Source organism: Castor canadensis, chromosome 3 (assembly GCF_047511655.1).
Source record: "Castor canadensis chromosome 3, mCasCan1.hap1v2, whole genome shotgun sequence".
In the NCBI taxonomy this organism is placed as follows: Eukaryota; Metazoa; Chordata; class Mammalia; order Rodentia; family Castoridae; genus Castor; species Castor canadensis.
In genome coordinates, this window is record NC_133388.1 from 37,241,592 (window position 1) to 37,267,934 (window position 26,343).

Here is a 26,343-nt window from a genome sequence, read left to right on the forward strand (position 1 = left end):
GGTCTACTTGCTCAACAACTAGTTTTTTTTTGTTTGGTTTGTTTTTACGGACTGGGGTTTGAATCAGGGCCTACACCTTGGGCTACTCCACCAGCCCTTTTTTTGCTCAGGCTGGCCTCGAACCGTGACGATCCTTCTGATCTCTGCCTCCTGAGTAGCTAGGATTACAGGTGTGAGCCACTGCCACCCAGCAGCAAATAGTTCTTGAGTACATACTATTTATAAGATAGGAGCTATGAGAATGGGGATGATGAATCAGATATAAATTATGCTCTCAAAATTGTTGTAGGAGTGTTTTGTTCTCATTCTAATTTATAACAGTGCATGACTGTTTTTAATCTTTCCCTCTGCCTCATGATACTTTAATAGATGGTTGACTTTTCCCTCTGGTTTGTCGTACTTAATATAGCAAAAATGCTCTTGCCTATGAGAGGTTTGGTGGGAAAGAAGGCACATAGAGATGGCCTTTGGGGACTTTCATATGATAAGTCCCACAAGGATGAAGTAAGATGAATATTTGTAGATCCATATCTGACCCACTTATTTTTCATTCATCTAATTTATCAAAGATTGGCAAATTTGGTATACTCAGGTTTGTCACTTCTATTTTAAAATAACTAACACAATGAGGTTTAACTGATGTTCGTCAGTGTCAATAACATTATTATTATTTTTGTGATACCTGGGTTTGAACTCAGGGCCTCATGTTTGCTATCACTTGAGCTACTCCACCAGCCCTGTTTGTAATGAGTTTTTTTTCAAGATAGGGTCTCGAGAACTGTTTGCCTGAGGTTGGCTTTGAACCCCATCCTCCTGATCTCTGCCTCTTGAGTTTATTGATTGAGGTAGGATCTCGCTAATTTTTTGCCTGGGCTTGCCTCAAACTGTGATTTTCCCAAAGTCCATCTCCTGGATAGCTGGGATAACAGATGTGAGCCACTGTACTCTGCTAGACATTATTTTTAACACATCAAAAAGTTGGCTTTGTGTTCAGTATTATTCAAAGGATCATTATTGATTTGTTTTCTCTTTTTTTTTTTTTGATTGCTAACAGTTCCTAAGGAGAGCGGTAGCCTTCTATTATGTTTCCTGCCACCACATTAAATGAAGTGCCAGCTCAAGTTCAAGCATGTGTTTATTCACTGATTATTATTATTGTTGTTGTTATTATTGGTGCTGGAATTAAACCCAGAGCTTCTCATATGCTAAGCACACTCTATCACTGAACTAAACCCCCAGTCCCATTCACTGATTATTGATGGATTTGCTCTTAAAGTATCATAGGCATGATTTAGATTGGGGAAGTTTTACTTAGTAAAACTTGACACTTATGGATACATCTCTGAATTCCAAGTTATGAAATGGGTGCATTTTTTCCTCATGCATTGAGCAAGGCAAAGAACATATTTATAAGAGCACTTACATTGCTGATAAACATGGTGCTTAATTTTTTTCCTTCCTGCCTGCCTGCCTTCCTTCCTTCTTGACTGCCTGACTTCCTTCCTACCTACGTTTCATTTTGAGACCCAGTCTTGCTATGTTGTCCAGACTTGCCTAGCATGCTTAAGACTCTGGGTTTGATCCCAGTACCATCACACACAAAAAAGTATTAAAATTAAAGGAAATAAAATTATAATTTAGATGGGGTTTATGTAGGTTAAGAAGGCATCCATTCTATTTTCAGTTTGTTTTCCTACATTTTTGACTGGGGATGGTGTTACATACCTGTATAATCTTAGTTACTCAAGAGGTAGAGATAGGAGGACTGTGGTTTGAAGCCACCAGGCAAAAAGTACCTATCTCAAAAAACAAGCTGGATATAGTGGTAGACATCTGTAATCCCAGTCTGTAATATACAGTAGGCTGAGGTAGGAGAATCATGGTTTGAGGCCTGCCCAGGGCCAAGCTGGGGACTTCAGTGGGAAGCCCTGAGTTCACAATCCTAGTACTATTGCATACACAGCAACACACACACACACACACACACACACACACACACACACACTTCTTATAACTAAATTAGCCTGTTAAGATTAATCCTTACTCTGAGAACATGAAATTTCATTTCTTTTCTCTTTTATTCAATTCTCTGTCCTTTACAGTTTTCGACTTTAGGTTATATAGATTAGAGTCAGATGTGGTGGTACATGCCTTTAATTCCAGCTATTTAGGAGGTGGACACAATAGCACAAGTTGAAGGACAGCCCAGATAAAGTTAGTGAGAACCTGTCTCAGACAAAATACAAACAAAAAGGGCTGGGGTTATGGCTCAAGAGGAAGAGCACTTGCATATTATGCTTGAGGCCTTGGTTATACTTAAAAAAAAATTATAAAGATTAGGTTACTATTTGCCAAAGTTTGGGTATATAAGCTGAATTTATGTGATCCTTGGGTGAATATTAAATGTTGATAATATATTTTTATATCCATTAGAAAAAATAACCAGCATGTGAGACTGAGGTTGAAACAGTGCACTATAGAATACTTACCTGTCTAGCATGCACAAAGCCTTGGGTTTGATCCCCAACACTGAGAAAAAAAATGTTCACAGAAAAATTAACTAGCATGAATAAATACTATGTTAATGAATTTTTTGCTTAAGGTGAGAGTAGACTTTAAAAAGTCAGTTTGGTGGAGTGACTCATGTGGTAGAGCACCTGCTTAGCAAGTGTGAGGCCGAGTTCAAATCCCAATACCACCCAAAAAAAAAAAGGTCAATTTAAAGAAAATAATGGTAAATGTGTTATGTAGATGTGGCAAAGCCCAGGGCTATCAAGATTGAAGTTTGGGAATCCATGCATCAGGTAACCTTTTTATAGCTTCTTTGTTCCTCATGGAATCAGAGAGATGGAAAAATCTTCATTGTACAGCAGAGAAATCTGTGATCTAGAAAGGCCAGTTGCCTAGAGCTGCCTGTTTTGTCTTTGGCAGTCAGGACTTAGGTAGAGTTCATGGCTCCCAGGCAGGTGCTGGTTTATTCATTAAAAATATTTATTGGCAGCAGTTGTTTGTGGTGTGCCACTGTAGGCCCAGCACTGTAGACCCAACTTGGAAGGCTGAGGCAGGAGGATTGTTTCAGCCCTGGTATTTGAGGTTGTCTGGGAAACATAGCAAGACCCCGTCCTTCTTTCCCTCCCCGCAAAATTGTTAGACTTGGTGGTATAGTTCTGGTAGAGTGCATGCTTTGGCATGAGTGAGGCCCTAGGTTCTATACTCAGCACCAAAATACAAATAAATAATTAATTTAAAAATTATTGCATATGTATGATTTGTAACCATAAGAAAAGTAAGCTAAGGTGAGCTCAGGGAGGAGAGAAAGCTCCCGTGGAGCAGAAGGGCAAAAGCTTGCTTGATCTTGATTTTCAATACGAATGAATATAGTCCGTGAAAGTGAGGCCTCATGATCCTTCTGACCTTTTGGGTTTTAAGTAGGAGGTGTCAGGAAAGTTACCATAGGGATAACTGGCTTGTGAAAAAAAAAAATTAAAAAAAGAAAAAGAGAAGTAAGAAGTTGGGAATAGTGGCTCACACCTATAATCCCAGCATTTGGGAGGCTAAGGCAGGAAGATCAAGTATTTCAGGCCAGCCTTGACTTTATACATACAAGACCCTGTCTCAAAACAAACAACTCTCCTCCCATAAGAATTATTATTTAACATTTATTTAGCATGTAATACATACAAGGAGATTTTTTTTTTTCCCCAAGACAAGGGTCTTACTATGTAGCCCAGGTGGTCTTCCTTCCTCAGCCTTCTGGGTGTAAAGATTGTGTATTAATTGTTATAAGTAAGTACTAAGGAATCAAGAAAGGACGTTGACAAATGACTGCTGAGGGTTCTAGGACACAGAGAACAGGCAAAGCATTAGTGGGAAAATAGGTATTAGAATTCATTGTGGCTAACGAAGTGAAATAAAATTCTAAGAGTGGAAAAAGATTTTCATTACCTTGGTCCTTGTAGAAAATCCAGCTCCAACAACTGCTTCCCAAGTTTCTGCTCTGCAGATTTTATAATTAATAGTCACCACTGATGTTATAATATAAGCATTCCCAAACTTAAACTCTGATTATCTCACATCCCCTGCTTATCACTCAAAAATCTATAGCATTCCCCAGTGCCTACCTGTCTGAGTAGGAATGCCTTAACTCAGGGATCAACTGAGACATTGCTGTTCATAATAATAAAGGCTTACAGTAAAAATGGCTAATATTTGAGCATGTCATTTGTCAAATATTATTGGAGGCATTTCCTGTGACAGGCATATTAACATACATGATCTTATCTAGTGCTTAGGGATAGTACTATTATCCTTATATTACATATGATTAAAATGAGGCTAAGAGAACTCTAAGTAACTTGTGAGAAGTCCCATAGCTTGTGATGGAGCTGGATTTCCAGGTTGGGTCTGCATGTGCTCTGAGACACACTGTCAACTGCTCTGAGGTTTTTACCATGTTATATATGAGCGTTTTTAAAGGATTTGATTTTTTTCCCCCTTTATTTTCATCTCTTGATTCTTACACTCTGACACATTGCTAACTGTTTTTTCCCCCTTTATGCTTAAGTGGAGGAAAGGGAGTGGGACTGAGGAGATAGAGCGATGGGTATGGAGCCACTAGCATAGTTCTGGTCACAGCCTCAGGCAGGTCTTTCTTGATGCTAGAAGTCTCCTCACCTGGATTTTGGTCTTTGTAGTCATCCGAAGTCTCCATTTAGAGTGTTCCACACTTGCTTACATATACCATGCAACTAGCTTCTGCTGCGTTAAACTCACATACTTTAGACTAACTATTAGTGGGCTCTGGTTCCTGAGTTGGCTCTTATTGTTTAGCCCATCTAAAAGTACCAACAGTAAGTTGGAGCTTGTAATTTGAGTTTGGTATCTGCAGAATGAATACTGATTGCTTTAATACATATGGCTGAATTCTAACTAATAGAAGTAGATATCTTTCCTTATGGGATTATACATGGGGGAAACTAACTGGGGCTTAGATGAATAATGTGCTTCTGAATAAAGTGCTTTTTAGAAGAAGGTATAAACTTGTAATATGGGCCTGTTGCCTAGGGAGTGATGGTAAGTCATTTGGAAGCACTTTTATACAGACACAGCAGTTGGAAAGAGAACTGTAACTCCTAGACCCAGATGAAAAATGTGGTTAATCCTTAATAAACTTGAGGCATAGTGTTCTTGCATCAAAATTTACTTCTATCACCAACAACTTCATTCGGCTTCTGTGAAAATGAATTTTATTTCTAGGGTCATTCATTGATTGGGTAGGCAAGGGGGGCTGCTCTGTAGGTTCTGGTCTTTGGACTCATTTGCTCTTATATCAGTCAGGTCTTTTAGGGAAGCCTTGACAGTAGTTGCTAGCCACCTTGGTTATCTGATTTCCCATACCTTCATGTTCACACTTTCCTAGCCATTTTTATTTACTCCTTGCTCCCTGCAGTATTAAATGCTAGAGATTCTATCATGCTTCTCTCAGGTGTATAGTTGATAACTCATTGGAGTTTAAGTCTGTGTGCTCTAGTACTGTTTTCCTACTTCAGCCAATTTTAAAATGAAAGTTAAGGAAGGGGATGTAGCTCAGTGGTAGAGCACTTACCCAGCGTGTGTGAGGCCCTGGGTTCAATTTCCCAGCAGTACAAAAATTAAGAATAAATAAAAATGAAAGTTATGCTGCAGAGGACTGGGATATGTAGGAGGTAATAAGAAAATGGCATCTGAGGTTTTTTTTTTCTTTTTTCATTTTTATTAGCATATATTCATTGTATGGAGGGATTCATTGTGACAATTCTAGATAGCCTTGCATTGTGCATTGGTTAGATTGCCCTCATAAGCACCTGAGGTTTATAATAGAGCCATGTAAGGAGAGAGGGTGTTGTCAGAAAGGCTGATTCCCACCTTTCCTTCTGCCCCTCCTGGGGTCCTGCCTGATGTTAAAGTGAGGTAAGTTTACCTTACATGGTTGATAAAGTAACTCAGGCCTCCTGCTTGTCTCGTCTCATTCTTGGTACTTCATGGTTAAGATGACCATATCTTGATTACTTGAGAATGTCCTAAATTTCCCACTGTCCTGATGTAATTATTAGCTTTCCTTTCATTCTTATAATCATCTGGATTGTCTAGTATTGACATAAAACCAAAGCCTTAGTCTCTTTAACTCTTCAAGTTCACCATTGAATGCCTCTTAATGGATAAGCCTCCAAGCCACCATTCTCCCCATTACCAGTCTTTCAGCTGCCACTTGAAAGTACCCAGTTGGATAGCCATTGTCCTCTCACTATCTTTTCATTAGAAAGAAGAAAAAGAAAAAAAAAAAAAAGGCTAGAACCATTAAGAGAATGATAGGTTCAGAAGCTAAGTTATCCCTTCCTTTCTTTCTGTGTATATCCTCTCCTAGTTCTGTTTTCTACTATTCACTTGTACCTTTTAAGGCTTCTTGTGTTATGTTCTTTGGAGAATTGATTTTTTTTTTTTTTGATGGTTCTGGGGTTTGAACTTAGACCCTCATGCTTGCTAGGCAAGGGCTTTACCACTCAACCATACCCTCTGCCCTTTTTGCTTTAGCTATTTTTCAGATAGGGCCTCATACTTTTTGACCAGGGCTGACTTTGAACTGAGAGTCTCCTACCTCCACCTCCCAAATAGCTGGGATAACAGATGTGAACTACCATGGCCAGCTTGTTTTGTTGAGATAGGGCCTTGCTAACTTTCTGATCAGGCTGGCCTTGAACCTTGATCTTCCTGTTCACTATGCCCAGCAAGGAAAAGCATTTTAAGGAAAGGTTCTCAACTGAGTTGAGATCTTTTCTCTGTGTTTTTTTGTTTTGTTTTGTTTCTGCTTTTTGTTTTTGTGATGGAGTCTCACTATGTTGCCCAAGCTGGACTGAAACTCCTAGTTTTAAACAGTTCTCCTGCCTCTGCTTCCCAAGTAGCTGGATTACAGGCATGTGCCACCATGTCTAACTTTCTTTGAGAATCTTTTCTTTGTGTGTGGTGCTGGAGCTTGAACCCGGGACTTACACCTTGAGTCACTCCACCAGCCCTTTTTTTGTGATTTTTTTTTTTTTTTTTTTGAGATAGGGTCTCATGAACTATTTGTCCAGACTGGCTTTGAACTGTGATCCTCCTGGTCTCTGCCTCTTGAGTAGTTAAGATTACAGATGTGAGCCACCAGCATCCAGCTCTCAAGAGTTTTAACCAAAAGTAGATGTTGATATAAGAACTATACCATGTCCAGCAATAGAGTACAAGTGGGATAAAAGTTGGCCTCTCAAACATATAGCTCTCAGAAGGTTTTTTTTTTTCTTTTAATGACCAGTTTGCCTATAGAATGTCTTTTTAATGCTGTGAAATACCATGGTTAAAGAAATTTTAAAGAGATTCAGTTAGCTTAAAAAAATCACTTGTAAAAAAGTGATAAAGAAAAACAGTCTGTCTTTTAGAATCACAGAATCTCATTTTTGGAAAGGATTAATGATCATGTAGCTAGACTCTTAAATTTTGTGTACAAGTTGAGTATCCCTAACCCAAAAATCTGAAATGCCCCCAAATCCAAAACTTGAGCACTAACATGGTATTTCAACTAGAAAATTCCACATCTGACTTTATGTGATGGGTCACAATCAAAATGCAGATGCCCTAAAAATATTTGATAAAATTACTTTCGGGCTAAAGTATGTGATATACAAAAAACATAAATGAATGCCATGCCTAAGATATTATGTATATGCAAATACCCCAAAATCCAAAAAGAGAAAAAAAAAAAAAACCCCAAATCCAAAACACTTCTGGACCCAAGCATTTTGCATAAGGGATTCTTAGCCCATATAAGTAAACAAAGGGGCAAAAGAATAAAATGATTTGTCCACCCCAGCAACTCACAACTAGTACGTAGTACAATCAAGATTAAAATTAAGGCCTCTGATCTATTCTCTCAATAGGGAAAATCATGAAGTTCTATGTTTATAATATAAAGACTTGCTTAGCTGGGTGCAGTGCTTCATGACTGTAATCTCAGCTCTGTGAGATCAGGAGGATCAAAGTTCAAGGCCAGCCTGGGCAAAAAAGTTAGTGAGATCCCATCTCGACCAATAAGCTGGACTTGGTGGCCTATGTCTGTCATCCTGTCTATGGAGTAAGCCAAAACTAGGAGGATAGAGGTCCAAGGCTGCTCTGGGCAAAAACACAAGACCCTATCTGAAAAATAATAAAGCACAAAAAGGACTGGGTGACGTGACTTAAGTGGTAGAGTGCCTGCCTAGCAAGCTCGAGGTCATGAGTTCAAACCCCAGTTTTGCCCAAAAAAGAGAGAGAGGCATGCTCAAAACTGGACATGATAATTTGTGCCCATAATCCCAGCACTGGTAGCATCCCTGAGGCTGAGGCAGGAGGATTTTAAGTTTGAGGCCAGCCTGGGCTACATAGGAATACCTTTCTCAAAAACAAAACAACAAAAAACCCAAATCAACCAACAAAAAGGACCTGGACAAGTAAAGTGGTAAACTCTTTTTTTTTTTTAATTGTTGTACTGGGGGTACATTGTGACATTTACAAAAGTTCTTACAGTATGTCATAGTTGAATTCACCTCCTCTGTCATTCTCCTTTATCCTTTCTCCCCCCAAGTTAAACTCTTTAAGTGGGTGCCCTTTCCCAGTGCATTCTATTTGCAGTTTCATTGTCCCTAAAAATAGTTGTTTTGATTAAGTTGGTGATGCCCCATTATTTTACAGATGAGTAAGTAGAGATTTTCCAGGGTGGAGGCAGACTGTCACTCTAGTTTCAATTCTTAGCCTGCTGTAAATTCTTAATTTAGAAAGTCTACTCAGAAGGAGGAATTCTTTGCAAATCCAGATGCCTGTCAAAATCGTGTAACACAGATTCTCTTATTCTGAATTTCAAGTCTTGAACGTAAATGGCATTTGTATCATTTGGCCCTACTACTTAATTGGGACCTCTGAAGATTGTTTTGTTTTTAGATGTCTTGACTAAGTTTGATGGCTTACACAGATACTTCATTATTTGCTGCCACAGATGGCTGAAGAACGTGCTTTGCCTTAGATACACTGGCAAGAAAGAACTGAAATTTGGCTGCTTGGTAGCTAGTACCTTCAAGCAGCCTTTGATTTAGTCTCAGAGTTGACATCTCTGTTTATACCTGCTGGTGCATGAGTTAGTGTAGTGGGCCTCATTCTTCAGTCATTTCAGAACTGCACAAGGAGAGGAAAGAAAGTTTTGTTATTTTGTTAATTTTACTTTAATGAGGGATTTTGCAGTCAGTGTTTTTATATACAAAAATAAGAAAACCAGAAACTGCTCAAAATAAGAGATGATGTTATCAGAAGAGGCGAGATTGGAATTAAAAACAGCCTGTGGTCTGAAAATGCCTTACAATACATCATCCACTATCTTAATAACTTTTCTGTAGATCTTTACTGTTTAGACAGTGAGAATTGGTTTTTAGTGTCCTTCTAGCTCTGTTGAAGGAGGTTTTATTTTATTTATTTATTTTTGGTGGCATGGGGTTTGAACTCAGGGTCTCGTGCTTGCTAGGCAGGTGTTCTACCACTTGGGCCATGCCTCTAGCCTCGTTTTCATTCTTTGACATATTACTAATTCCATACTTTACAATTGGGAATGTCTTGTTGAATTATACAAGAAGTCATCAGAACATGACACTTACAAGACAGACCTCTCACCCATTAGTAACTTTATTTATTTTTCTTATGGTGCTAGGGATGAAACCCAGGGCCTCATACATGCTAGGGAAGCACTCTACACTGAATTACTTCCCCCAACCTCCATTCATATTTTTACAAATATGTATTAATGATAGGAAGTTTTATTTAAAGGGAGAAAAAGTAATCCTACCTAGTTAGGATAACCATTGTTAACATTTATAACATTTTAGCCTATTTGGTATGTATGTGAACATATTTTAAACATAAAATTGGAATTAGACCATTTCTGCTGCTGTGTAACCTTTTCAACTTAAAAAATAGTATTTTCTTCATATGTCATTGAATATTCTTCTAAAGCAGGGTTTTTATTTTTCATTTTATTTTATTTATTTTTTGGTAATACTGGGTTTGAACTCAGGTGCTCATGCACTACCACTTGAGCCACTCCACCAGCCCTATTTTGAGCTGGGTATTCTTGAGATAGGGGCTCATGAACTGTTTGCCCTGGCTGGCTTCAAACTGCAATCCTCCTGATGTCTGCCTCCTGAGTAGCTTGGATTACAGGTATGTTTGACTCACCAGTGCTAAAACAGTGCTGTTTTTAAACTTGAACAGTGGTGACATTTTGGGTTGGACAAGTCTTTGTTATCATGGGCTACTCTGTGCATTATGAGGTGTTCAGCTGCATCCCTGGCCTTTACTCAGTATATGCCAGTAGCAGCTCCCCGGTTGTGATAATAAAAAATATGCCAAATGGCCTCCAGAGAACAAAATACATGGGTAAAAACCACTGCTCTAAAGCAACAGGACTCACCTTTTTGGTCTCAAGAACTTCAAAATCATTGAAGACCTCAAAGAACTTTTGTTTATGTGAGTCTTATCTATGAGTTTTTATTATATTAGAATTTAAAACTGAAAAAGTTTAGAAATTCATTCATTTAAAACTAGCAATAGAGCAGGGTTTAATGGTGTATAATCCCAGCAATTTGGGAGGTGGAGGCAGGAGGATTGAAAGTTTGATGTCAGCATGGGCCATATAGCAATAATAAACTTTAACATAATAGTTTAATTAAAAAGTATATTTTCCAAAATAAAAAAAGTGAGAAGAGTGCCATTGTTACATTTTCTCTTTGATGTCTGTCATAATAAAAGACATTTATATTTAACTGTAAAATATTGATTAGCCAAAATATATGAAGATAGTTGGAGATGTAGCTAAGTGTGAGCCCTTGCCTAGCATGCTCAAAGCCCTAGGTTCAGTTCCCAGCAACACACACACACACACACACACAATCAAAGTGTATATATATATTTTTTTTTTCATTTTTCTTTTATTATTCATATGTGCATACAAGGATTGGTTCATTTCTCCCCACTGCCCCCACCCCCTCCCTTACCACCCACTCTGCCCCCTCCCTCTCCCCCACCCAATACCCAGCAGAAACTATTCTGCCCTTATCTCTAATTTTGTTGTAGAGAGAGTATAAGCAATAATAGGAAGGAACAAGAGTTTTTGCTGGTTGAGATAAGGATAGCTATACAGGGCATTGACTCACATTGATTTCCTGTGCATGGGTGTTACCTTCTAGGTTAATTCTTTTTGATCTAACCTTTTCTCTAGTACCTGTTCCCCTTTTCCTATTGGCCTCAGTTGCTTTAAGGTATCTGCTTGCTTTAAGGTATCTGCTTTAGTTTCTCTGCGTTAAGGGCAACAAATGCTAGCTAGTTTTTTAGGTGTCTTACCTATCCTCATCCCTCCCTTGTGTGCTCTCGCTTTTATCATGTGCTCATAGTCCAATCCCCTTGTTGTGTTTGCCCTTAATCTAATGTCCACATATGAGGGAGAACATACGATTTTTGGTTTTTTGAGCCAGGCTAACCTCACTCAGAATGATGTTCTCCAATTCCATCCATTTACCAGCGAATGATAACATTTCGTTCTTCTTCATGGCTGCATAAAATTCCATTGTGTATAGATACCACATTTTCTTAATCCATTCGTCAGTGGTGGGGCATCTTGGCTGTTTCCGTAACTTGGCTATTGTGAATAGTGCCGCAATAAACATGGATGTGCAGGTGCCTCTGGAGTAACAGTCTTTTGGGTATATCCCCAAGAGTGGTATTGCTGGATCAAATGGTAGATCGATGTCCAGCTTTTTAAGTAGCCTCCAAATTTTTTTCCAGAGTGGTTGTACTAGTCTACCTTCCCACCAACAGTGTAAGAGGGTTCCTTTTTCCCCCGCATCCTCGCCAACACCTGTTGTTGGTGGTGTTGCTGATGATGGCTATTCTAACAGGGGTGAGGTGGAATCTTAGCGTGGTTTTAATTTGCATTTCCTTTATTGCTAGAGATGGTGAGCATTTTTTCATGTGTTTTCTGTCCATTTGAATTTCTTCTTTTGAGAAAGTTTTGTTTAGTTCACATGCCCATTTCTTTATTGGTTCATTAGTTTTGGGAGAATTTTAGTTTTTTAAGTTCCCTATATATTCTGGTTATCAGTCCTTTGTCTGATGTATAGTTGGCAAATATTTTCTCCCACTCTGTGGGTGTTCTCTTCAGTTTAGAGACCATTTCTTTTGATGAACAGAAGCTTTTTAGCTTTATGAGGTCCCATTTATCTATGCTATCTCTTAGTTGCTGTGCTGCTGGGGTTTCATTGAGAAAGTTCTTACCTATACCTACTAACTCCAGAGTATTTCCTACTCTTTCTTGTATCAACTTAAGAGTTTGTGGTCTGATATTAAGATCCTTGATCCATTTTGAGTTACAATCAAAGTATATGAAGCAAATTTAATCTTAGATATATAGTTAGGAAAGAGTATTTTAATGTCTCAGATAACTGGATATTCTTTGATACTACGTCAAAACTCAACAGATAGACGTTTCTTAGATCAGTTCTAATGTGGAATCCAAAACCATATCAAAGAACTTGTCATAGTCTGTTATTTTATTTTATTTATTTTAGCTTCTTTCTAGTTTTCTTTTGAAAAAATTTATTATATTGTTATTGTATTGGGGGTACATTTGTGACACTTACAAAAGTGCTTATAATTCACCCCCTCCATCATTCTTCTTTATCCTCCTCTCCTTAGTCTCTTACTTTAAAATCCATTCTCATGATTTTTGTTTTTAAACATGAACTCACTATGAAGCCCAGGCTGGTCTCCAACTTGAGATCCTCCTGTCTCAGCCTCCTGAGTACTGGAATTACAGGCATATACTATCACAAGGCCCTTACTAAGTCTTAATCTATGAGTTTTAGATCTTTCCCTGGTGCACACTTTGAGAACAAATGTTCTAAAGCATGCTGTTTTGGCAGCATTGTACCCTGTTAAGTGTCTGGGTTAGAATTTAATCAATTCTGTCTTGTTCTATTTGATTTTTGCTTTTATCATAATACTTGTAGCTAAATCTTTATGCAATTTTTTTTCTTTAGAAGAGAAGCTTTACAAATATTCTGAGTCAATGAATATGAATACTTTTTATGTTTTAAAAATACATTTGGTATATGTTACTAAATGGCTCTGCAAGATGGTTGAACCAACTTGCTTATACTTGTGTACTGGTTTCGTATGAGACTTTATCATGACTATTGCTGGATGGCTATTTACCACCTCAAGCAGTATATGGTATTTAGTAAGTGTATTATTTAGTAAGTGTATTGTTACTTAAATTCTCATATATTGACCTTGATTACTAGTGAGGCTGAATATTTTTATCTTCAGTTTGGGCCATTTTCTAGTCTTCTTTTGGTCTGATTACAGTGCAACTGATTATGTTATAATTTTCTTTGTTAAAATAGTTGCATTCGCCTAATGCCTTCTGAGATTATTCCCTTGTTACACTGTTTGCATTTGGGTTCCTATCTCAGTCTTAGATTAGAGATCCTCTCAAGGAAGTAGTAAAGGTAGCTGGTAACCTAATTCTCTGAATCTTAGATGTTTGAACCCCACTTTTTTGACTTTTGTCATATTTAATGAGTACCACCTATGCTATTAACTTTTTTTCAAAGTTTTCTCCCTTTAAAACAATATTTAAAAGGAAACCTTATGTTGCTATAATGTCTATGAAGTCATGAGTTTGATAGTGCTAGTTGTGCTAATATATCTTAAACTACATAATTAAACTATATTATTAAATCCTAAACTACATTATTAAAATCATTTCTCCACTGTCTAAAATCATCCAGTGGCGTGTATCTACCACAGTTTAGGAAGAGCAGGGTCTTTGGAATTGGACCTCGTAGATTTGAATCCCCTTCTTCCTCTAACTGGTAGTATCCTCTACTTGGACAGGTGAATTTAACCTCTTCAGTTACCTAACTGGCATACAAAGGACATTGGAGAAAATGCTCTTGGGTGTCTTCCAACTATTGAAATGAAAATTCTTGATTTAGGATTTTTTTTTTGATGGTACTGGGGTTTGAACTCAGGGACTCACACTTTGCTAAATAGGCGCTTTACCACTTGAGTCACCCCCCAGCCCGGATTTAGGATTTTAAAGCCCTGTATTTCATTGTTACTAGTCATCTGATTTTGGACAAAACTTTTTCCCTATGGGTCTCTAGCTACCTAATTTAGGCTGTGCTTTAATACCTCCTATTTAATGTGTAGTGCTCCAAACTAAGAGCTAAGGCATGCTAGTCCCTCAGTTTTGACATCTTTAAAATGAGGATTATTTTTCTGTCCTCTTACCTAGTTAATGATATAGAAAAATGAGATAAAAGGTAAATAAGTGGACTCAGCTTTCATGAGAAAGGTACTAGATAAAGATAGGGTGCCCACTGAAGTTAGTATCTGTAGATATTATTCCTTCTCTGGTTCCTTCTATAGTGAGGAGCAAGTCAGTATGAAACCACTTTGCCTTATTGCTCCAGACCTACTGTACTTGCCATTTCATCTCAGCCCCCATTTAGGAAGTGCCATTAAACAGAAGTCTTGTCCCTTGGGCAAATACCCAACCTAACTTACCCATGGGCCAAATATATCCTTCACTGGGCCTCCATTCAGCCTGCAAAAATTAGGCTGCTGGTTTCTCTTGAAAATTTAGGTGATTGGCAACCTTGAACTGCATTCCTGTATGGCACCATCTAGCTAGAACTGAGTCATGGCTTGACCTCTAAAAAGAGTTAGTGTTCTCTATTCTGCCATTTAATCTTCATTGCCTGGTCCCTGTTACATGTGTGAGCCAGGTTACCTGCCTTCAGATCCCAGCTTCTACAACAGTGTACCCTCAGGTTATATAGCATTGTTGTAGTTTCATCTGCATAGTGAGGATAACAACGGTACCTACTTCATGGGGCCTTGGGGTCACTAAGATGATTGGAAGAGCTGCTATATGTGGTAATAATTAGTTAGTATGTAACTCTTAATATGTATCAAGAAATAGGTCAAATTATTTATGCAGTTCTATCTCATTAATCCCAACAGTAATCCGATGAGATACATAGAGTTATTTTCTCAACTTTATAATTTAGAAAGCTCAAGTAACCTGCCTAAAGGCACATGGCTAGTGAGTGATAGCATCAATGAGAGTTGGACCTATATATTGTGTTATAAACCCAGGATTTTAGGTGCTGTGCTGTCCTGTGCTACCCCATGTTACACCTACCTCCAAAACAGATTGAATCACAGAAGTGTCAGGCTTATGTAAATAGACTAGTGCTCTTAAATGTTTTTGTAAGTGATTTGAGGAGAGAATGCATATAAAATTTCCCCAATTTGTATATGAACTTAGTTCCTTCAGGTGATAAAATGACGAAGCAATGGGGACAAACCGCAGGTAATTTTTTGTCTGGGTGGAATGGGTGGACAAAAAAGTAGTAACTAAATCCTAGGGTAAGTAAATGTAAATTAATACATAAAGAAAAATAATGAGCTACCTGTAGAATGGTATGTGCCAAGATATTCAATAAGGACTTGAGAATCATTTTAGACTTCTTTATCTAAAAGTCAGAAAGGCCATCAAACATTTTACACCCAGTAGGATGACTATTACAAAAACAAAGAACTAAAACAAAAGCCAAGTTACAAGTACTACTCCTGGTATTTGGAGAAATTAGAACCACTTTGCGTTACTAGTAGGAATGTAAAATGGTGCGGCCACTGTAGAAAACAGGATGGCAGATCCTCAAAACTCAAACATAGACTTACCATATGATCCAGCAAGTTCACATCTAGGAATATACCCAAAAGAATGAAAAGCAAGGACTTAAGCAGATGTTTGCTGATAGTGGTTTTCTTTTTCTTTTGGGTGATGCTGGGGCTTGAACTTATTGACCTTATGCTTTCAAGGCAGTGAAGCCACAGCCCTTACCACTGGAGCCATAGCCCTTAAACAGATACTGTATGTCCATGTTCATAGCAGTATTATTCACAATAGACAAAAGGTGGAGGCAACTCAAGTGTCCATCATGAGTGAATGGGTAAACAAAATGTGGTCTCTCTATATATGATGGAATATTATTCAGCCTTATAAAAGGAATGAAATTCGACATATGCTACAACATGGATGATCCTTGAAGACATTGTGCAAAGTGAAATAAGCCAGACACAAAAGGGATAAATATTGTATGATTCCACTTATGTAAGATACCCAGAAAAAGAAAGAAATGAAAAAGAGATAGAAATGGTATTTCTGTAGGAAGTATGGTTGTCAGGGGCACAGAGAATGACTATTTAATGGATACAAAATTTCAGTTTGATATGAGTTTTGAAGATGGATAATAGTGATGGTTATGCAATATTGTGAAAATGTGAATGTAGTTCTTGCAGAACTTTACAGGACCTTACACCTAAAAATGGTCAAAAGTTTTTTTTTAAAAGCCAGCAAAATGTTAGATATTTCTAGGAAAATAACATTGTAGATGAAATGGAAAATGCTTTTCTTTCCTCCATAAATCTGTGAAACATTCTTATTTGGAATTCTAGGTGGTATTCTGGCCTCTGCATGTTGGTAGAATGGATACAACTTGGTTTTAGGGTCTAGGACCAGCTTTTTGCATTGTTGGCAAATCATGGTGACTCTCTGGTCCCTGTTAGAGAAGGGATATATGCAGTCTTCACCTCATAAGTAAGGATTAAATGAGCTGTGTATTTGAATGAACTTCTGCACAAATGTCCATTCCTTTCAGCTTTGGAAAAGTAACAGATTTATTTCCTAAGTCTTCCTGCAGCTGTGCTGTATGGTGCACAGATTGCCTCTGTATGATACTGCTTCTTTTTGGAGCTCAGGAGGGGTATGGCCAATACAAAGTGGGTATGGCTTCACAGAGTAAACTCATTGATTTTTCTTTGCTTTTACAGGATTAAAAAAAAAGTTAACAACATATAAAATTGTTATCCCCAAAACTCTGCTAGCCATTTTGCATCTACCCTACCATGTATAAGTTTGTATATAGTTTTTTATTAAAATGTATCATGCTATTCATACTCTTATGTTACCTAAAACAAGAATTTTTGGATGATACTTCAAAGAAGCCAGGATGTTTTGAGGTTCGTGCATCTAATATATGTTTAATGCTTTTATACATATTACCTCACTTAATACACACAACCACCCTGGGAGATAGTTGGTATTTTCTTTATTTTCTAATTATAAAAGTTGAGGCTAGAGTAATGGAATAACTCACCCAAATATACATGGATGATGCAACTAGGATTTGAATTCAGGTCCTTTTGTAATCTAGCATTACTTTTTTTACCTCTCAAAGATGATACCCCAACCGTGGATCTAAACCCATGGTACCATTTGCTAAAGGAAAATAATGTTTTAAATAATTAAAACAACCACTAACATTTTGTATCTTAGAGATTATTTCCATGTCAGTACAGGCAGAGCTATATGTAACAAAATTTTCCTTTAGCCATTTTTAGTGTACTTAATGTTCATTGGTATTTGTGCATTCACATTGTTGGGTAGCCATCACCATCGCCCATCTTCAAAACTTCTTTATCTCGAAAAACTGAAACTGTCCATTAGACACTAATTCCCTGTTCTTCCTTGTAGCCACCATTCTACCTTTTGTCTCTATGAATTTGTGTACTCTACAAATCTCAAATAAATAATCATATAGTATTTATCCTTATGTATCTGGCTTACTTCCCTGAATAATAATTTTAACTAGACTTCTGTTGATGGGCATTAAATTATTGTCAGTCCTTTGATCTTTAAGCAACACTGTGCAATGGGAGCATTTGGTCCAGAGTCTCAGAATGCTCCCACAGCCCTGTCCTGTGTGTGGCTGACTTGTCGAGGAAATTGAAAGTAAACCCTCTCCTTCTGTGCCTTACCTTTTCTGGGGTATAAAATAAGAATACTAACCAATTGCTTTTCTTATTGTGTGGTCAAGGGTGTGCATAGTTTTTGCTTATTGCTCAGGACCCTTTGGGAAAGGATGCTCAATTTCAAAGCAGCCTCTACAATGTGGTTACTGTATGGTTTTTGATTTACTAGTGATCTTAGTGCAAAATTAGCCCCACTTATACAGACTCAGTAGTTGTATTCTCTTGAGTTGAAGGTAAGTAAGTGTAAGGAAACTGGCTTAGAAAGCCTGGCCTTTGCTTGTCCCTTGCCTGGTACTGGCATTAGTAGTAAGCCTAAGTCCCTGCCTTCCTGAGAGGTCTTTATGTCCTGCCTCAGACCCTACAGGGCTGGGTTCCCTTTCTTTACTGAGATTGACCACATAAGCATTCCAACTGCCAGGCTCATGAGCTGCCTTAACTCATTATGTTCTTCACTTGAACTGTTTGCAGGGCAGCCAGTCTGTGTGTGGCACTGTACAATAAATCTCTACCCTTTAAAATTGCCTAGGTTATTCAAGAGATAGAACTATAGAGCTGACTTAACCCTTCTTTCACTAGCCCTCCTTTGCTTTGTGAGGTGAGACTTGGGCCTGGCTGTTCTACTCCCTCTGAGGGCTTAAAAGCAGTCAAGCAGTTTCAGTTTAGGCCTCAACTTGGGCCTGCTGGGTTTCTTTGCCAACACATAGTTGAAAAGTACTGTCTTTTGGGAGTGTGGGGGTGGGTTCTTAATACCTTGCCTAAGGAAGTGGGCAGGCGGGAAGGGGAGGAAGCATTTTACTTATTCTCCTACTTACCTGAGGGCAAAGTAAAGAGGCAGGCCCTGCCACAACCATCACTTTCGCCTCAGTGATTACAGCCTCCCATGGTCTTGGGCTGTCTTCATCATTTGTTAAACATTAAGGATACATGCCATTTTAAATAATCCCAAGGCACTCAACAAATAGCCATACATTTTAAAATTTCTAAGTACTTGGTAAAATTAGATCATCCCCTAAATGTCTACAATGAACATTAAAAGTAATGTTGTCTAGGTGACGGAGGAAATCTTAGGCCAAGACTTTGAGTGCAAAGGGATAGATACTCTGTTTTTAATTGAGCAGTTTTTCTCAAACTGCTCTAATTTGAGACAGATTATGCTGCCTGGCAGAGGTCTCAGTGACTAAATACAGAGGTACCTTCAGTTACTGTATTTTTTTGCCATAAATATCCCAGCCCATCTTGGAGAGCCTTGTTTTCTTTTTCTATCACGAGCATTAAAAATCCCAAATATTTTATTACAGAACTCTTTAAACATACACAAAAGTAGAACAGTATAGTGTACCCATCTAGAACAGTTGTCCACATTGTATTAATTATCTATACCTCCACTTTTTTTTTTTATTATTTTAGAGGAAATTCCAGGTATATCTCATATCACCCACCTCAGTATATGCATCACTGAATAAGGGATTTTTTTTCTTTTTTTAAACATAATTACAATGCCATTATTATATTTAAGAGATACAGCAATACTTCCTGAATTTGAAATACTTAAAGAAATATAGAGAAATGCCAATTGGATTTGATAAGATATTGGTAATTTGTTAATTACAATGTATTTTTATTTGCTAAAAGACTTTAGGAGAAGTTTTACATTCACAGGAAAATTAAAAGTTCAGAGTTTTCACATATACTTTTTATCCCCACACATACATAGTCTCCTCTATTATCAATATCCTTCACCAGAGTGGTACATTTGTTACAGTTACCTTGAATTGACACATCATCATCACCTAGATTCCATAGTTTTCATTAGGGTTCATTCTTGGTTTTGTATATTCTATAGATTTGGACAAAAATATTATGATATATATCCGTCATTATAATATCAATGTATTTTCACTGCCCTAAAAATCCTGTGTTCTACGTATTCATAGTGTTTGCCAATTCCTAGCAGTTGCTGACTTTTTTTTTAATTTTTTTTTTTTTTTTTTTACTATTTCCATGATTTTGTCTTCTAGAATTTTATATTTGGAATCATATGGTATGTAACCTTTTCAGATTGGCTTTGTTTCACTAAATTATATACATTTAAGGTTCTTCATGTCTTTTCATAGCTCTATAGTGCATTTCTTCTTCATTTTTTTGGTGGAATTGGGGTTTGACTTTGGCCTCACCATTTGCTAGGCAGATACTCTTCCACTTGAGTTACTCCAACAGTCCTTTTTTTTTGTGTTGAGTATTTTCAAGATAGGGTCTTGAGAACTATTTGTCTGGGGCTTTGAACTTCCATGGTGACATGATGTGAAACATCTTTTCATGTGCTTATTTTCCATCTGTTTATCTTCTTTGGTAAAGCATTTGTTAAGGACTTTGGGCCATTTTAAAATCAGGTTATTTGTTTTTAGTTTTAGGAGTTCTTTGTATATATTGAGAAACAGTCCATTATCAGATGTGTCTGAAAATATTTTTTTCCTGCTCCGTGGCTTGTTTTTTCATTCTTTTCACATTGAGAGCAGAAACTTTTTATTTTAATTAAGTCCAGATTCTCGATTATTTCAGGGAGCATGCCTTTTGTGTTATGTCTAAAAGATCGTCATCATTCTCAAGTTCATCTGGATTTTCTCCTGTGTTGTCTTCTAGGAGTTTTATGGGTTGTGCTTTACATTTGGTACTATGATGCATTTTGAGTTAATTTTTATAGAAGGTGTAAGTTTTATGTTTAAATTTATTACTATTTTTGCATGTGGATGTTCAGTTATTCCAACAGCATATGTTCAAAGTCTAGCTACTTGGGAGGCTGAGATATGGAGGATCACGATTTAAGCCAGCTCAAATAGTTCAAAAGAGCCTGTCTCCAAAATAACCAAAGCAAAATAGACTGGAAGGAGTGGCTCAAGCGGTAGAGCACCTGCTTTGCTCAGGTAAAGCCCTGAGTTCAAACCCCAGTCCCATTAAAAACAAACAAACAAAAAAGACCATCTTTGCTCCTTTGTCAAAGATCAGCTGTGGCTCTATTTCCAGCCTCTTCATTCTGTTCCATTGATGTTTGTCCCTTTGCCAGTATCACACTGCTTTGGTTTCTGTATCTTTATGGTAAGTCTTGAAGTCAGGTAGCATTGGCCCAACTTTGTTTGCTCTTATCCTTCAATATCCTGTTGACTGTTCTGTGCGTTTGCTGTCCACACAGGCTGGCAGAATGGCTCAAGTGGTAGAGCATCTGCCTAGGAAGCATGAGGCCTTGTGCTCAAGCCCCTGTATCACCAAAAAAACCAACAAAAAAGACGAAAAAGAAAAAAGTGTATACATGTAAACGGCTATAGTTCTTTTATCTAAGGTTAAAAAAATGAACTAGAGACATGTGTACTAACATGAATAAATCTTGAAAACACATATATATGTATATATATATAAAACAAAAACAAGAAAACTTGAGACTCACTTTATCAGAATCCCCAAAATAACCTGCTAGGAATTTGATTTGGATTGTATCAAAATCATAGATCAAGTTAGGAAAAACTGACATCTTAAAAATACTTAGTTGCACTGGGTACTGGTGGCACACACCTGTAATTCTTGCTACTCAGGAGGCAGTGATCAGGAGAATCTCAGTTCGAAGCCAGCCTGGGCAAATAGTAGTTCCAAGTGACCCTGTCTCAAAAAAACCCACCACAATAAAAAGGGCTAGCAGAGTGGCTCAAGGTATAGACCCTGAGTTCAAACCCCAGTACCTCAAAAACAAAACAAAAAACCCCCACAAAGTTTAGCCTTTCTATCCATGAACAGGAAATATCTCTCCATTTACTTAATTCTTCATTGATTGTGTTAGTTTTGTAGTTTTTCTTATATAGATCTTGTATGTATTTTGTTAAATTTATGCCTAAGTATTTCATTTTTTAGATGCTAATGCAAATGGTAATATGTTCTTAATTTCAAATTCTACTTGTTTATTGCTGGTATGTAAGAAAATGATTGACTTTTGTATATTAACCTTGCAATCTTATATCCTGAAACTACTGTAATCACTCCTCCTCCTCCTCCTTGTCCTACTACTTTTTAGTGCAGGGTATCACTGTGTAAGCCAGACTGACTTTAAACTCATAATCCTCTGCTTCAGTCTTGCAAAGTACTGGCATTACAGGCATGTACCACCACATCCAGCCTGTTCATGTCTTTCTGAAGCTCTTATTACTCATCCACTAGGTTTTCAAGATTTATTCACGTTAGTACACGTCTCTAGTTCACTTTTTTACCTTAGATAAAAGAACTACAGCCATTTACATGCATACCCTTTTTTCTTTTTTCTTCTTCTCCTTCTCTTTTTTTTTTTGTATTTGTATTCCAGTGGAATTTATTTATTAAAAATTGGATTAGATGTTTATTTTGTCTACAATTTTTCTATTATGAGTAGTGATATAGTGAACATTCTTGTACATTTCCTTATGCCACTGTATGAAATGATGTCTACATTGTGTGTTCTTCCCCCATTACTATAAAGCTTGAGAGCTCTTATTTGCTATTTGGGTCTCTTCTTCTGTGAATTGTCATATTCTTTGCCTCTTTTACTCTTGGAGTTTTAAACACTGCTTGTAGGAATTCTTTATATATTGTAGGTAATCCATTGTAAGAATTTTATAATTTCAGGCAGTTCTATCCTGCCCCCTCAATTTACTCTAGTAAAGGCTGCTTCGTTTTTCTCCTGTGCTCTTTCATTCATTCTTATCTAGACTTTTTTGAGTTATCCTACCAAGGCTGAGAATTTCTTCACTTGTCCATCAGATAAGTTCACTTTACCAGTCAGAGTTCAGTTTTTGTTCTTCAAGGTAGGCAATATACAGTAGTGGTTGAGGGTGGGGGCTGTGGAATCTTGTTTGCTTGTGAATCTTTGCTCAACCACTTTTCTTAATGCATGCTCCTGACAAGTTACTTAACTCCCTTGTATTTGGCTTTTAATCTGTGTGACCTTTAAGAACAAGAGAGCTATTCTAATTCCCATTTTTATATTTGATTAAACTGAGGCATGGAGAGATTAGATCAGAAATAAGAGCACATACAAGAATTATGTGTGCCTGTCATTTAAGTTTCCACTTTTGGTAGAGATAGGGGTATAGAAAGATACTTCTCTAATTTAAAAATCATAAAAACAGTGATAAGTCTCTGACTCATACCTCAGTGTTGGGGGATACGATAAGAATGCAGGGTATGGCAAGCTGAGGTGGCCTAAGCATGTCTAAATCTACTAGTAAGGCCAAAAAAAAAAACTGTTAAATTTTTCATTGGAATAAGATACAACAACAAAAGCCCAAACCATTGCTTTTATGTCCTTAAATTGGTATTTTACAAAGTGGTAAATTTGAAAGAGGTAAAAGGATCTAGATAACATCCCAGGCCAGAGAACTCATAGGTGAAATGGTCAAATCATAAACATAAAACACTGTGGGCCACAATTAAGGGATGAATCTAGTAGACAGTGATACTTTGGAGGACACAGAACTTGATTTTGACCAACAGTAGAAGGAAGAAAGAACTCAAGAAACAAAGGAACTCAAGGTACAAAGATAACTTCTTTCAAGAAGGACAAGTATGATTTGGCTACTATACTTTACATTAATTTGTATTCTAAAGAAAACGTGTTCATGGCAAAAAAGAAAAAGCCAAGTAATACAGGGTGTTATAAAGTGAAAATTAAAACATAAGGGATGTGTCTCAGTGCTAGAGTGCTTGTCTAGCCTGCTTGAGGCCCGGGGTTGGATCCCCAGAACTGCAAAAAAGAAAAGAAACAAAACAAAATATTAAGGTTGCCAGGCATTGGTTGCTTATGCCTATACTCCTAGGCAGATATCAGGAAAATTGTGGTTCAAAGCCAGTCCAGGCAAATAGTTTGTGAGAGAACCTATTTTGAAAACATAACACATAAAAGGGCTGGCAGAGTGCCTGCCTAGCAAGCACGAGGCCTTGAGTTCAAACTCCAGTATGGCAAAAAATAAAATAAAATAAAAATGAAAGTTTCCCAACAGTATATATCCAAAATAATTGAAAGCAGGGGCTCAGCTATTTGTATATCCATGTTCATAGTAACATTATTCACAATACATAAAGACAGAAATAACCCAAATTTGCATCAGGGGATGAATGGTGTCTCCAACACCAGCCTAAGCAGTTATAATGGGCACTATAAACATTTTCTTGTGTAGCCATCTAAATATGGTTGTATAGATACAAGCATAGACATGCAAGTATACGCATATTTATTCAGTGCCTACTCTTTGGAACTCTTAGGAACTGGGGATCCCACAAAATAAAACTGATAGAAGTTCCTGCTGCTGTGGAGCTTTCTAAAATTTTGTTCTACACAAATGAATACGATACTGTTTTGTAACTAATTTTCTTTCTTAACAAAGACTTTTAGACATTCCTTTGCATTAGTGCTCTCTCTCTGTCTCTTTCTGTCGCCCCACCTCTCTCTCAATAATGTGATAATGTCACACTAGGTAGCCGAGGCTGAGGGTGGCCTCAAGCTCACAATCCTCCTTCCCCCACCTCCCAAGTACTGGGATTAAAGGTATCTGCCACTGTGTCCGACTTTGCTTAGCTTTTAGAGATCTGACTTAATGCTTCATGGCATGACCTTTTGTTACTGTTGTATCTTTTTTTCAATGTAATACTGGGGCTTGAACCTAGGGTCTTACAGATGCTAAGCACAGACTTTACGTCCCAGTGACATCCCAGCCTGGTTATTGTATTTTTTAAATAGAGGAGGAGAGAAAGAGGTACAGAGCTTGCTATGGTTTGCTGGTTTGCTGCTGTTGTAACTTAATTCTTTTACTAGGAAGAGAACATATTTTTGGCTTGTCAGCAAACAGAATTAAAGGTATATGTCAGTCGTAGAGCACCTGTCTAGCATGCACAAGGTCCTAGGTTCAGTTCCTATGATAGGAAATAAAAAAAAAAAAATACAAACATTAACAAATAAAAAAATTTTTCCTCTACTTCTCTTTTCTAATTCTATTCCCTAAAAGTAACCCTTATTAACAGTCTGTCATATGTCTGTGAATATATAAAACATACATATTCTGATTCTCTTGCCACTAGCTCTTGTCATGTAATATTACATTCATAATTCAAGTCTTTTGAAAGTTATGCAGAAGTAAGAGCTAGGCCAAGTTTCATGAGAACTCTGTTCCATCTAGCTCCTACTAGATTAGGTAATTCCTTAGTTGTCATTTGTACACTGTCCAATAGTCAATGAGATTACATCAAAAGATTATTTTGAAAACTTATGCTAGAAATAATTATTTTAAGTTCAACACCTGGGCTTCTAGAAAGACAGGAACAGATGGCTTTGGGGAAGGTGTCTCAATATCACTGATTATTCCTTTCAGTTTCTGTATTATCTTTTTAAGATATAATTCCTGGGTGTTATACCCAGAAGAGTGAGTAGACTGAGGTCATGTCCCTGTGATTAAAGAGGGAATGTGCTGAGTTTATGTGCCTCGGTAGAATCATGTAGAGTTGGGGAGGTACAGTTTTTGAAAGGATGGGAGTCGAGGATGGCAAAATTTGTCAACCTTGCAATGTTAGCTGTTTTAATCCTAGATTCTTACTCCCCTCTCCAGGAGGAGATGACCGTCGGGTTCTGCTATGGCACATGGAGCAAGCCATCCATTCCAGGGTCAAGCCCATACAGCTGAAAGGAGAGCACCACTCCAACATTTTTTGCCTGGCTTTCAACAGTGGGAACACCAAAGTATTCTCTGGAGGTGAGAAGGATAGAGATTCCATATTGGGAAATTAAATAACTCATTTTTTTCCTCATAAATCTTACTGAACTATGGAATTACTGGTTTCCCAATAGCTTGTCTTCTGTGTATTACAGCAATTTAGGTGTGCAAGATAGGGTTTGTTCCTCTTTCACTCCTCTCACCCTCCCTCCTTCTGTGCTTTCTCCCCTTCCCTCCCTCACTTTCTTTCTCTGACAGAATACTTTTCTTGGTACACAGAAACACACACACACACACACACACACACTTAAAATAATACTTAACTTTATGCAGTATACACTTGATTTTGTTTTTTATTCTATTTTATTGCATTTTTAAAGACGTGAGTTGACTGTGATTCAGTTTGATGTCATGACCTATGGATGACTCCTATTTGTAAGGCATTCTATTAGGGTACGATTGAAGCGAGTAGTATTCAAGCCAACCTCCTGGTGATGGCTCCCATCAACCACTTCCTTTCTAACAACCAAATTTCTAGCCCTAACCTCTCCTGAGCTGCAGATTACCCTACTGGATATTTGCCTATGTTCCAAAAACAATTTAAATCCAACAAATTGGCCTGAGAACAGAGCCCAGTGATAGTGTGCTTGTATAG

The 26,343-nt window shown here is 37.5% G+C and overlaps 1 protein-coding gene across 3 annotated transcripts in view; it reads left to right on the forward strand.

The window, feature by feature from the left end:
* Dcaf5 (DDB1 and CUL4 associated factor 5) overlaps positions 1–26,343 on the forward strand; it is a 95,967-nt gene that overhangs the window by 7,208 nt on the left and 62,416 nt on the right. For all 3 annotated transcript variants that reach the window (XM_074067706.1, XM_020163164.2, XM_074067705.1), the window contains exon 2: positions 25,584–25,727. In XM_074067706.1, the coding sequence (XP_073923807.1) occupies positions 25,616–25,727 (112 nt within the window). In that variant the 5' untranslated portion in view covers positions 25,584–25,615. The remainder of the gene's footprint in view (positions 1–25,583; positions 25,728–26,343) is intronic.